The 14,252-nt window shown below is 45.5% G+C and overlaps 1 protein-coding gene across 1 annotated transcript; it reads right to left on the bottom strand.

Moving 5' to 3' along the window:
* Positions 1–3,125: 3,125 nt before the first annotated feature.
* Positions 3,126–14,252, bottom strand: Kpna2 (karyopherin subunit alpha 2). Its single transcript, XM_048366200.1, has 11 exons — positions 14,097–14,252; positions 12,602–12,704; positions 12,320–12,457; positions 8,950–9,038; positions 6,765–7,033; positions 6,223–6,317; positions 5,879–6,142; positions 5,012–5,245; positions 4,355–4,537; positions 3,577–3,726; positions 3,126–3,465 (listed from the first exon to the last, which is right to left on the bottom strand). Exons 2-11 carry the CDS (start codon positions 12,674–12,676, stop codon positions 3,373–3,375), a joined length of 1,590 nt encoding a protein of 529 aa, XP_048222157.1. The 5' UTR covers positions 12,677–12,704; positions 14,097–14,252; the 3' UTR covers positions 3,126–3,372.

A 14,252-nucleotide genomic window follows, 5' to 3' on the forward strand; every position in this document is an offset into this window, starting at 1 on the left:
CAAGGTCGCAAGCATGCAATACAAGCACTTTAAAACTGAGCTATGGGGCTGGGAGTATGGCCTAGTGGCAAGAGTGCTTGCCTCTTATACATGAAGCCCTGAGTTCGATTCCCCAGCACCACATATAAAAAAATGGCCAGAAGTGGCGCTGTGGCTCAAGTGGCAGAGTGCTAGCCTTGAGCAAAAAGAAGCCAGGGACAGTGCTCAGGCCCTGAGTCCAAGGCCCAGGACTGGCAAAAAAAAAAAAAAAAAAACCAAAAAACTGAGCTACACTAGGCTCTATTTTAGCCTTTGGAGATAATTACAAAATTATACAAGGTAAAAAGTTTACAAGGTAGAATAAAACGTGGGAAATTTGTCTCATGAACATACAAAAATGAAAAGTAGGGCTGGGGATATGGCCTAGTGGCAAGAGTGCCTGCCTCATATACTTGAGGCCCTGGGTTCGATTCCCCAGCACCACATATACAGAAAATGGCCAGAAGTGGTGCTGTGGCTCAAGTGGCAGGGTGCTAGCCTTGAACAAAAAGAAGCCAGGGACAGTGCTCAGGCCCTGAGTCCAAGCCCCAGGACTGGCAAAAATAAATAAATAAAATAAAATAAAATGAAAAGTAGCCCAACACAGTGGCTCATTTTCCAATTAACTACCAAAAAAGCCAGAAGTAGAACAGTGGCTCAAGTGGTAGACTGCTAGCATTAAGCATAAAAGCCCAGGGATAGTGCCCAGGCCATGTGAGATCAAGTCCTGAACAGGCACACACACACACACACACACACACACACACACACACACACACACACATGATATAAGCAGATGTGTAATTCATTAAATGAGATTTGGAGCTGCTAGGAAATAGTTTTGGTACAGCAATCAAGTATTAGAAACTCAGACATACTTGGGGAAAGTTGATGACCATATAGTCTTTGTCATTATTAAAATAAGTCATTCTCGGGGCTGGGGATATGGCCTAGTGGCAAGAGTGCTTGCCTCGTATACATGAGGCCCTGGGTTCGATTCCCCAGCACCACATATACAGAAAATGGCCAGAGGTGGTGCTGTGGCTCAAGTGGCAGAGTGCTAGCCTTGAGCAAAAAGAAGCCAGGGACAGTGCTCAGGCCCTGAGTCCAAGCCCCAGGACTGGCCAAAAAAAAAAACAAAGTCATTCTCAAAGATAGAAAATTTGGCCTACAGATAAGCTAAATAACAACATTCAAATGTCTCCTAATGCTGAGGAAACTAGCATGTTAAGAATTTTATCTCAAGTATGAAGAAATGTATTTCTGGATATTAGCTATCTCCTGCCCATTACCTCATTTTTTTTTTTTTTCCCCAGTCCTGGGTCTTGGACTCAGGGCCTGAGCACTGCCCCTGGCTTCCTTTTGCTCAAGGCTAGCACTCTGCCACTTGAGCCACAGCGCCACTTCTGGCCATTTCCTATATATGTGGTGCTGGAGAATCCAACCCAGGGCTTTATGTATACAAGGCGAGCACTCTTGTCACTAGGCCATATTCCCAGTCCCCATTACCTCATTGAGTCATGTCTTTTGGTCAACATGTCTGCCATCCTAGCCCTTCCCACATCAAGTTCCTCCTACCTCAAAGCAAACACCCAGTGTTCAAGCTTCCTTCTACACTACCTTATCTCTTCTTAGGTTCCAGACTGTGGCAAGCACTCAAAGCAGGGAATCAAGGTGGCAACAGGGAGAGTCCTGTGTGCAGAGTGGGTGTGGTAACACCCCCAACACAAGCCAGGGTTGCTCTCACAATGTTCTCCTACAAGATAAGTGTTGAATATTTGTAGTCTGCTGGGTAGAGGCTCATGCTAACCCTAGCTGAGATGGACTGAGACCTGAGGATCATGGTTCAAAGCCAGCCTGGACTCCTGGGTAGAAATGCCTGAGACTCGCTGGGGATATGGCCTAGTGGCAAGAGTGCTTGCCTCCTATACATGAAGCCCTGGGTTCAATTCCCCAGCACCACATACAGAAAAGGCCAGAAGTGGCACTGTGGCTCAAGGGGTAGAGTGCTAGCCTAGAGCAAAAAGAATCCAGGGACAGTGCTCAGGCCCTGAGTTCAAGCCCCAGGACTGGCAAAAAAAAAAAAAAAAGAAAGAAATGCCTGAGACTCTCATGCCCGATAAACAAGCAAAGTCAGAAATGGAGATGTCGGGGGCTGGGAATATGGCTTAGTGGTAGAGTGCTTGCCTAGCATATATGAAGCCCTAGGTTCGACTCCTCAGTACCATATACACAGAAAAAGCCAGAAATGGTGCTGTGTCACAAGTGGTAGAGTACTGGCCGTGAGCAAAAAAGGCTCAAGGACAGAGAGCCCAGGTCCTGAGTTCAAGACCCAGGACTGGCAAAAAAAAAAAAAAAAAAAAAGTGGTAAAGCCCCAGGCACTGGGCAGGAAAAGCTAATCAAATGAGCAAGACCCTTAATTTTTTGGTCCCATGGAACTTAAAAATTCTGCTATCTCCAAGAAGCAAATTACACTGAACTGCACATTGATGAGGAACATCCTCACACTTCTAGCCAGAAAGTAACTGGAGATCTGGGGCGCTCCACTATTGGATCCCTGGGCACTAGAGTACTTAAAGGTCATAAGTCACTTGGGGGTTTTTTGATGAGCCCTATTTCCACTTCCGGATTTCTGGTGGTTAGTTCCAGATAAGTCTCCTGGATGTTCCTGATTAATCTCAGCCTCCTGAGTAGCTAGGATTATAGGCGTGATTGTTTTGTCTATCCTAGGGCTTGAACTTGGGGCCTGGGTGCTGTCCCTGAACTTTTCTGCTCAAGCCTAGCACTCTATCACTTGAGCCACAGTGCCACTTCAATTTTTCCCAGTAGTTTATTGGAGGTAAGAATCTCATGAACTTTCCTCTCCAGGCTGGCTTCAAACCCCAATACTCAGATCTCAGCCTCCTGAGTAGCTAGGACGACAGGTGTGAGCCACCAGCGCCCCGCACCAGGTACAATTCTTACCCAGGAAAGGAAGCCCAGCTCACAGCCAGGACTCTTTAGAACCCAGCAATAACCAGTTAGCACCCCTGGGCCCTTGATGATGTCAGTGGCAGCAGGAAGAGCTCAGGCTAGACAGCAAACACACTGTGAGGGTGAACCGAGAAAAGGGTGGAACTTAATCTTTATTTACAGGACACTGCAAGATATGAAATTCCACATAGAAATAAGAAACCCATTCGGAGGACAAGCTTCATACAGTATGTACAGTTTGGAACTGTTCAAGTATAGTTCTGTTGTAAAAAGTGCTACAATAACCACATTTAAAAAAAAAGTTCTTAGAGAGAAAACAGTAAGACAAACGTATACCAAACAGTACACAAGGAAGATGTTTATGGCGAAGCTGTACAAATCTAGAAGTTAAAAGTCCCTGGAGTACCATCTTGAACTTGGAAAGAATAGCTTTCAGAGGTACTTTCTGGTACAACGTTTTCATCTTCCTCTTCCTGGATAAGAGAGAAAAACATCAACAACTCAGAAAGATGGCACATTTCTAAGCAACAACCTGTCTCAAAAGCCTGCATCTCTTCTTAACTCTACGTCATGTGGTGACTCACCTCCACTGAGAAGTACTTCTCAATCAGCTTCAGCGAGGCTTTGTATACATTCTCATTCTCATGGTTCTGAAGTGCTTCAATTTTGTCCAAGCCGCCACACTCTTCAATCATAATACTAAGTTTCTCCGTTTCTCCTAGTTTCTCAGCAGCCTAAGAAAGCACAAATTCATTAGCTTCCATTGGGTATTCTATTTGAGTGGAAAAACACTCCAGTTGAGTAATATGTATCAGAAATGCTAGTTTCATTTTATATGTATGTAACTGCCCTTAGCCCACCTACTTCTTTTCTATGTATGTGCCAACCCTGGAGCCGGAACTCAGCACCTGGGCATTGTCCTTTTGCTTTTTTACAGCTCCACTTCCAGCTTTTTGCTGGTTCATTGGCGATGAGTCTCCTGGAATTTCCTGCCTGGGTTTGACTTCACACTGAGATCCTTGGAGCTCAGCATCCCGACCACTGGCACCTGGCTTAAGTTAAAGCCTCAGTACTAGCATAAAAAAGAAAGAAAAAGTAGTCCAGACACCCATAATCCCAGCTATCAAGAGGCTGAGCCAGGAAGAGAGCTTGAGCCAATCCATACACTCGAGGACACAGACAGCCTGGACAATAGTGTGAGTACTAGTGTTGAAAACAAATGAATTAACAGAATCACTCTATGGCCTATTAGTGAGTAAACTTATCTGTCTTCCTAATTCCCTACCCCCTTGCTGGTTTAAACAGGAAACTGATTATTAGTTTCAAATCATTGTAAACAAATACCACCATATTAGAACTGACCTGGAAGATATTTGTAATGGCATCCAGAATTACCAGGATAATTTTGGTATCTTTTGAGCTCAAGAGGCTCATCAATGGTTCTATGATGCCACAGTGAACAAGGTACACAATCTGTTCCACGGAGCCACCACTGGTGTAGTTGGTCACTGCCCACACCGCCTCCTTTTGTGTCTTAAAGTCGGCCTGACAAACATAAATAGTTCTATTTCAGAAGGCACAACAGTCAAATCCCAAGGTACTATGCCACAAAAATAACAGAAACTACCAACTTGGCTCTAGCCAACCTTAAGTGAAAGTTATTTATTGCCTATTACTTAGTAAAGATTTTGTGTGTATGTGCTGGTGCTAGAGCTTGAACTCTGGGCCTGGGTGCTGTCCCTGAGCTTCTTTTGTTCAGGGCTAGCACTCTACCACTTAAGCCACAGCTCTACTTCAGATTTGTTGGTAGTTAATTGGAGATAAAAGTCTCATGGACTTTTCTGCAGTCCTCCATCCTCAGATTTTCAGCCTCCTGAGTTGCTAGGATTCTAGGCATAAGCCCCTGATGCTGGCTTACTTAGCTAAGGATTTTACATAGTAGGCAACAAATAAAGGATGTTCTCAAGCCTAGCTGGTCCATAAATAGTTACCAATCATATGGAATTTGACAATCATTACCTTAGAGAGAACACCCACAAGAAATGGGACCAATCCGTGAGTCACCACTTGCTGGATCTGGTCTTGCCGGCCAGCTGTGATGTTTGACATTGTCCACGTGGCTTCTTTCTGAATGTTAGTCTTGGGGTTCGTTAGCAGGCTGGGCATGACAGCAAGGGCTCCTGCATCTATCACAATCTGAGTCTGCTCATCCGTTCCTGTGACAATATTCCCTATGGCTCTTAGTGCGGGAGTCTAAAAAGGGAAAAAATGAGGACTGGTTACCATTGCTTCTCCCCCCCCCCCACCCCACCAACAGTGCTCAAAAATTCTCTATCTTAACTTTTTTTGGTTGTTAGTTGTGGGGCTGGATATCTCAGGGCCTGGGTGCTATTCCTAAGCCTCTTTGTATTCACTCTGCCACTTTGAGCCACAGCACCACTTCTGGTTTTTGAGTGGTTAACTGGAGATGAGTCTCAAGGAGACTGTTCTGCACGGGGTGGCTTCAGACTGTGATCCTCAGATCTCAGCCTCCTGAGTAGCTAGGATCATAGGTGTCAGCCACTGGCATTGGGTTTATCTTTGGGTGCTGTTCCTGGGGCTTGAACTCAGCGCCTAGGCACTGTCCCTGAGCTTTTTGTGCTCAAGGCTCTACCACTTGAGCCACAACTCCATTTCTGGCTTTTTTGGTGATTAACTGGAGATAACCAACTGGACTTTCTTGCCCGGGGTAGTTTCAAACCTTGATCCTCAACTCTCAGCCTCCTCAGTAGCTAGGATTATAGGCATGAGCTACTGGCACGTGGCTTTCACCACATTACTTATTTCAAGTAATATTATCATCTGATGCTTTCCTGTTCATTAATAATGTAAAGATTAACAACCTACCACAATCGACAATTCAGTGGCTCCTAGAAGCTTCACGAGTTGGGGCACGACTCCGGTCTTCACAACCATTTCGATGCGCTCATTGGGGCCATCAGTCAGGTAGGAGATAGCCCAGCAGGTGTCAGCTAACACCTCCGGGTCAGTGTAATGCAGGAGACGGGCTAAAGTAGGCAGAATCTGCTCAACTGCATCTAATGGGGGCGCGGGATTCTTATTGCGGCAAAGGTTTGAGAGCGTCCAGGTGACATTCCGTAAGTAACCACACTGGGGGAAACCACAAAGTAATGAGAGACAGAACATATTAGGCTCCCACACAGAATGCCCCATGAACCTTAGGAACTTACAGTTAAGGCTGACATATCAGGAACTGCAAGGAGAGCCAACAGCGGGTCGATGGCACCATACTTGATAACCAAATCTCGGAAATCTGAACCATCGCCTAAAAAGAACACCGGATTCATCACAACTACTCATCTAGCACCACCAATACATCATCAGAAATTCTCTCCCTCACTCAAATGACTCTGTGGTGCTGGGTTTGCTTTATTTAATTTTTTTGTGTATCAGTACTGGGCCTTGAACTCAGTCTCTTGCTCTCCATTGGCCCTTTCACCCAGAACTGGTATTTTGTCACTTTAGCTACACCTCTTCTTCCAGCTTTCTGATGACTTTTCTGCTCAGGTTAGGGTGAAGCCAAACCATGATCCTCTAGAACGCAGCCTCTTCAGTAGCTGGGATTACAGGCATGAGCACCCAGCTTCCTGGTCTTGTCTCTCTCTCATCCCTAATTAGGGCCTGATGCAGTCTCCAAGCCTGACACAAACCACTAGTAGTCTTCACACAACCCTTCTCCCAGCTCAGTCCCAAGCATTTTAAGTGCAAGTACCTGCGATGTTTCCTAGGGCCCACACAGCCTGCTCACTGATGTGAGCATGGGGAGACGCCAGGAGCGCGATGAACGCTGGGATGGCACCTCCGTCCACCACAGCTTTGGTCTGTTCTGATGTGCCAGAGGCAATGTTAGTGAGAGCCCAAGCCGATTCAAACTGAATGGGCCCACAATCAGTTCTGCCCAGGAAGGACACAAACTTGGGGATCAAACCAGCATGGATGATGTTATCTATGGGGGGCTGTTTTTCCCTAGAAAGAAGTTTCCTAAGGGAGAAACAAATAGAAGAAACGTGTAAAAACCAACTTAAATGGATTTCAAGAATTTATCATTTTAAGACGGGATCACTATGTAGCTCATGTTGGCCTCAAGCTTGCAGTTCTCCCTTTTCTGTTGGATAACACACAGGCATTGGCCATTATGACCACCTTTTTAGACCACCTTTCAGGAACTTTGACTGGGCAGATGGCTGGCATGGCGCTACCTATCTTACAAAGAATTACCTGTAATACAGATTATTCTCCTCTCCCTGAGAAAATCTAAATGATGCTGCCCTGTTTTTTCTTTTCCATGTTGATATTAAGACTTACACCCAGGGCTGGGGATATGGCCTAGTGGCAAGAGAGCTTGCCTCGTATACATGAGGCCCTGGGTTCGATTCCCCAGCACCACATATACAGAAAACGGCCAGAAGTGGCGCTGTGGCTCAAGTGGCAGAGTGCTAGCCTTGAGCAAAAGGAAGCCAGGGACAGTGCTCAGGCCCTGAGTCCAAGGCCCAGGACTGGCCAAAAAAAAAAAAAAAAAAGACTTACACCCAATATTTCCACAGGTTTGGGTCAGCGACCTTATATTATGTATCTAAAACCAAACAACTACTAACGTTAAAAGATCTAGAATACACCTATCAGTGGATCACAATAGCTCAACAGCTACATACATATGATCATATAAGACAAGGATAAGCAAAAACAACTCCAAGAGAAGGACACAGGAGGATTCTATTGTTGAGGTTACATTTAAAGTTCTAGGTGAATTTCCTTTAGCGTACGCCATGTGGCTACTGTATATGATTTTGGTACACTGGGTATTGTATTATGCCCACCTGATCTAGGGAAGGGAAAGAAAAACGAGGGTGTAAGATGTCACAAGAAATGTACTCACTGCCTTATTGTGTAACTGTACCCCTTTTGCACAACACCTTGTCAACAAAATTTAATAATAATAAAAAAAAAAAGACTTACACCCAAGGCCTGACAGATATTCCTAAGCCTTTTCTACTCAAGGCTAGCACTACTTAAGCCACTTCATTACTTCTGACATTAGTTACAAACATTTCTGCCTGGACTGGCTTTTTTTTTTTTTTTTTTTGTCAGTCCGGGGCCTTGGACTCAGGGCCTGAGCACTGTCCCTGGCTTCCTTTTGCTCAAGGCTAGCACTCTGCCACTTGAGCCACAGCGCCACTTCCGGCCGTTTTCTATATATGTGGTGCTGGGGAATCGAACCCAGGGCTTCATGTATACAAGTCAAGCACTCTTGCCACTAGGCCATATCCCAGCCCTGGACTGGCTTTTAATCTCAATCCTCAGATCTCAGCCTCCTGAATTTACAGGCATGAGCTACTGGCACCTGGCACTTACATTTTCTTGAATTACTGAGAATCTCTCAAGTTCTCTTGTTATTTAATTTCTTTGATTGGCAGTGAGGTAAAGCATCTTTCTTATGGTAATTTGTCACTTGGATCATTTTACTGTACAACTGTCAAATTATAAATATTATTAACCCTTCTGTTACAAGCATCACTAGGCCAGGAGGGAAGTTTCTAAGTATATTTGCTTTTCAAAATGGATATATCATTTTAAATGGATATATTAATCCCAACTACGAACATTTCTTCCCTTTATCCTTCCAGTGACTTAAAATGCTATTGTGACCAAAAGAAAAACCTATTTTTTTTCTAAAAAAGTATGCCAAAAGGTTAACAGCAATTGTTTACTGGGTATAGAATTTTAGGCAACTCTAGAAATAACAAAGCTTCAGCTAGGAAAAAATTGCAGTGAAATAGGCTAATGATTGGTTTTACCTAGACTCACTCTACCTAGAGTACTTAAGGTCCCTTCCTAACAAAATAGCCCAAAGGCTCACTTCTTTGGCTGTACCCACAAGGAGCTGCCCCAAGACTTACCGAGCAGCCTGCGTAGCTTGGAGCTGGCTTTCCACATTGTTGCTATTTATGCCTTTGACAATGTCATCTACAGACCAATGTACAATACCCTAAAAGAAAAGTGATTGATAGTTTACAAATTACTTTTAAGATTAAACAAAGATAAAACTTATCATTGCCAAGTGTTGGTGTTTCTTTGGTCAGTTAACTCAGGGCATGGTCACTATCCCTGGGCTCTTTGAGCCACAGTTCCATTTCCAGTTTTCTGGTGATTAACTGGAGATAAGAGTCTCAAGGACTCTCCTGCTGGGGCTGGCCCAGCAACTCAGCCTCTTCAGTAGCTAGGATTAGTAGCCATTGCGCGGCTTTTGTGGAGCTATTTTTAGGACTATAATCAGTTATTACAAGTTGAGCCCAGGGGCTGGGAATGTGGCCTAGTGGTGGAGTGCTCGCCTAGTATGCATAAAGCCCTGGGTTCGATTCCTCAGTGCCACATACACAGAAAAAGCCAGAAGTTGTGCTGTGGCTCGAGCAGAGAGTGTTAGCCTTGAGCAAAAAGAAGCCCGGAGGCTGGGGATATAGCCTAGTGGCAAGAGTGCCTGCCTTGGATACACGAGGCCCTAGGTTCAATTCCCCAGCACCACATATACAGAAAACGGCCAGAAGCGGCACTGTGGCTCAAGTGGCAGAGTGCTAGCCTTGAGCGGGAAGAAGCCAGGGACAGTGCTCAGGCCCTGAGTCCAAGGCCCAGGACTGGCCAAAAAAAAAAAGGAGCCCGGGACAGTGCTCAGGCCCTGAGTCCCAAGTCCCAGGACGGGCAAAAGAAAAAAAATAGTTAGAATGGCTAAGAATTTTGTCATTATAATAGGAAGCTGTGAACAATTTAAGATTAGTTTAGGCTGGACATTAGATAGTAATATAATCACAACTGCTCAAAAGACAGGAAAATCACAAGTTTGACGAGAGCCTGGACAAAGGTAGCAAAATTCCATCTCAAAGCAGGCCTTAATTCAAAGGGGGGAGAAAGAGGAGGGGGTGGGAAGGAGGAGATTGGGGACAGGACAGAGATAGACAGACATTTTCACCCCTTTGTTCAACAAATTAATGTTAGCTTATTGTTAATAGTTTTTCTTTTTGCCAAACCTGGGGCATGAACTTAAGAGCTTGAGGAACCATCCCTGAGCTCCTTCTGCTCAAGGCTAGTGCTGGCTTTTTCTATATATGTGGTGCTGAGGAATCGAACCTAGAGCTTCATGTGTACCTATGAGGCGAGCACTCTACCACTACGCCATATTCCCAGCCCTAGCCTGCAATTTGTGATCCTCCTCCCTCAGCCTTCACAGTAGATACGATTACAGGCAGGCCCATAAACTCATGATGACATTTAGTTTAAGACACTTTATATAGCTATATAAAAATACTTTTCTTTCCAGTGGCTCACACCTATAATCCTAGCTAATCAGGAGGCTGAGATCTGAGGATAGTGATTCTAAGCCAGCCAGGCAGGAAAGTCTTTGAGAGACTCAACTCCAACTACAAAGTAGTTGAAGAGCTCAGGGACAGCACCCAGGCCCCATGACCAAAAACAACAACAACAACAAAAAACTGTTCCTGGGGTTGGAAGCATGGCTCAGGTAGTAAACATCAACAATGAATAAAAATGACAGATACTGAATTTGATGTCTACAGCCATACCACCCTGAATGTGCCCAATCTCGTCTGAATGAGTACCAATCTTGGACAAAAACCAACAACTTTTTTTTTTTTTTGCCAGTCCTGGGGCTTGAACTCAGGGCCTGAACACTGTCCCTGGCTTCTTTTTGCTCAAGGCTAGCACTCTACCACTTGAGCCACAGCGCCACTTTTGGCTTGTTCTATATATGTGGTGCTAAGGAATCGAACCCAGGGCTTCATGTATACAAGGCAAGCACTTTACCACTAGGCCATGTTCCCACCCCAAAACCTTTTCTTTAACACACACATTTGATAAGGTTCCCTCTCCCCATTTTTAACATTTTTTTAATAAAAGTAGAAATTAAGAGACACACTCTATCAACCTAGATCTCCATTTCTTTTCCATCTGAAAGGCCTATCAGGGCAAAATCAACCCTCTGGTGCCATCTCTGAGTAACAGCCTAGTATTCTGGATTCTTCCTGAAGGACCCTGTTTTCTCAGAAGGGGCCACTCTTCAGAAACCTTTCCAGCATCAGTTTTCTCTGTTGGCTCTTTTCTATCATAGATTTGTCAGCAGAAAATGTACTCTCTATTAGTGAAAAACCTTAAGAGACGGGGTCCATGTTAATTTCTGCAAAAGTTGGTTTAGTGGCAGAGTGCTTGCCTACCATGCATGAAGCTCAGGGTTCGAGTCTTTAGTACCATATAAACAGAAAAGGCTGGGGAAGTGGAGCTGTGGTTCAAGTGGGGCTGTAGGTCTGGAACAGTGCTCAGGCCCCGAGTTCAAGCCCCACAACTGGCAAAAAAACAAAAACTCTTCTTGGGGCCTCTTTCTCTCCTAATGTTTCCTTTTCTCTTGCCTCTTTTCTTATCTATCCTTCTACCCAATTCCATTTTCATCTAAGGAACTGTCCTACTTTCTGTCTGTAGCTAATAGAAACATTGTACATAGCCTACAACTGTACTTCCGGTAAATTTTTATTAATGTAGTATATGGCACAGGATAAAGAGAAAATTAGAAAGCTATTGTAAATATTTCAGGAGGACAAAGACTTCAACAAAGCTGCTTACCACAGAGAACAGAGAGAGAGAGAGAGAGAGAGAGAGAGAGAGAGAGAGAGAGAGAGAGAGGGAGAGAGAGAGAAAACCAAAGAGTTAAGTCACAAAACCGTTACTTCTAGCTACAGTTAGCATTAAATAGGTGGCTATCTAGAAGCAGGAAATCAAGAAACCCAAGGCCACCTGAAGGAAGGTCAACTAAATGTAAACACTGGGGGCTACGGATGCAACTCTGTGCTGGAACACTTGCCTATGTAGAAAGCTCTGGTTCAATCCTGGGAATATGGCCTAGAGGTAAAGTGTTCGCCTCATATACATGAAGCCCTGGGTTTGATTCCTCAGCACCACGTACACAGAAAAGCCGGAAGTGGCACTGTGGCTCAAGAGGTAGAGTGAGCAAAAAGAAGCCAGGGACAGTGCTCAGGCCCTGAGTTCAAGCCCCAGGACTGGCAACAAAAACAAAACAAATAAAAGACCTTGGAATCAGCTTGAGTAGATTACAGAGGGTAGATAGCAAAGAAAAACCAGTTAGAACAGCTGACTGGGAACAGAAAAACAGATCTTCACACTGTTGGCTGTCAAAAATACAAGATGAGATTTCTCAGAAATGTCCCCATCCATTCTCTAGGTTTACAGTCCTTGGTGAAATCCACGCACCTGATTGTTGCGGTTCTCCTGCAGTGGAGAGGTCACATCGTCAGGAAAGGAGCTTACATTTCTCCTTTTCAGCATCTGGTCATCCTTCTTGGCTTTCCTCAACTCCACATTAACTTCTATCCGGCGCCGTCTCATTTCCTGCAAACAGACAAGAGGGTCACCTTACCTACACTATGACATCCATCAACCTTGTAGCCAAGTGATTTGTTTCCTTTTGATCTCTCCACAAACATCTTCCAATTTTAAAATATCCAAACACACCAACAACCAAAGGTTACTTACGGTGCTGTCTTTTCCCTTGTTCTTGAATCTGTTCAGACGGGCAGCTGGTGAATTCGCATTCTCATTGGTGGACATGATTGAGACAAAGGGAGAAAGCTACAAGCTAGGAGAAAAAAGAATTCCCTTTTTTCATTTTGCTTTGTCAATAAGGAGAACAAAGAAAGCACAGAATTATCAGCCACATACTGAGCCCAGTCCTATTCCACCTTCAGTTTCTCAGCACTGAAGGTATAGTTTTAGTCTAAGAATAACTGTCCCTTCTAATAAAGTACAGACTTCCTGGAATAACTTTCCATCAAAAAGCTAATTCAAGCCATATAAACCTTTCAACAGCCACATTAAAAAGGAAAAAAATTACACAAAAAATATTTTACCCAACTACTGCCTTGACATGTTAGTAATTAAAAATAACGATCTATTTTACACTTTTCTTCACCATACAACTCTGTGTTCCTGCAGCACTGTGGACCTCAATTGAGACCAGAGACTTTTTAAACACCTCATCATCTCAATATTAAGACAGTGGGATCTGACATTCGGGAATCTATTAAGGTTAATCCAACCCAAAGTGGGGAAATACAAATGACTGAATGACTTAAAGACCTGTCCAATGAATTCAGATAATAAATTCTAGAGGCTCTCTCTCTAACTTTACTGTCGTTCAGTACATTCTCTCCATACTGGAACGTTACATAAGAATTTGATTCATGGGCTGGGAATGTGGCTTCGTGTTGGAGTGCTTGCCTAGCCTGCACGAAGCCCTGGGTTCCCTTCCTCATTACCACATACACAGAAAGAGCCCCAAAAATGGTGCTGTGGCTCAAGTGGTGGAGAACGAGCCTGGCGCAGAAGAAGCTCAGGGACAGTGCCCAGGCCCTGAGTTCAAGCTCCATCCATGACTGGCAAAATAAAATAAAGAATTTGATCCATGACCTTAAGGAGCCTGGCATAACATTATCTTTGTCCTCAAGGAACACTTGAGAGCGAGTGTCGCGTCCCTAGCATCCCGCACACGTTTTCGCTTCCTGATCATGTCAGGCAAAGGCGGGGGGAGGGGGGGTGTCAGGAAGGTCACCGTTTGCGATCCTCGGGCTGGACTACGACACTGACACCGCCAGCCGGGCCCCGGCGTCGGAGATGGCCTTCCCCAAATGCCAGCTCCGCCAGCTCCAGCCCCGGCGCCCGGCTCCGGGAACGCGCCGAGCGGCAGACCGAGGAGGGGCGGCCGCCGCCTCCAGCCCCTCCCCGACACTCGTTCTCCGGCGCGCCTGGGTCTGGTCGTCCCGGTCCGGATCGGCCGGAGCGTTCTGCACCCTTCGCCGTGCCCTTCATCCCCGACCCTGTCTCCACATCAACGAACCGAGTCCCCGAGGCCCGATCACCCGGGGAAGCCACACCATCCCCAAGCCTCTCCCTCCCGCGATCGCCAGGCCCTGCGCGGCCCCGTGACCGCCAGGCGTTGCCGCTGCCGCGGGGACCCAGCCGGAGTCCATACCAGAAGATCGGGCCGAGGCTGACTCGAGAGACGGTGCGGGGTTCACCGGGTGCGGATCGGCCGCCCTCGAAACGTCCAACGCGGCTCAGCCCAGAGACGCTGTGCCTCGTGCCGCCGGCCGGCCCGATTTAAATTTCCCGGTGACTCTGCATTCCG

This window comes from Perognathus longimembris, chromosome 17 (assembly GCF_023159225.1).
Source record: "Perognathus longimembris pacificus isolate PPM17 chromosome 17, ASM2315922v1, whole genome shotgun sequence".
Lineage (NCBI taxonomy): Eukaryota > Metazoa > Chordata > Mammalia > Rodentia > Heteromyidae > Perognathus > Perognathus longimembris.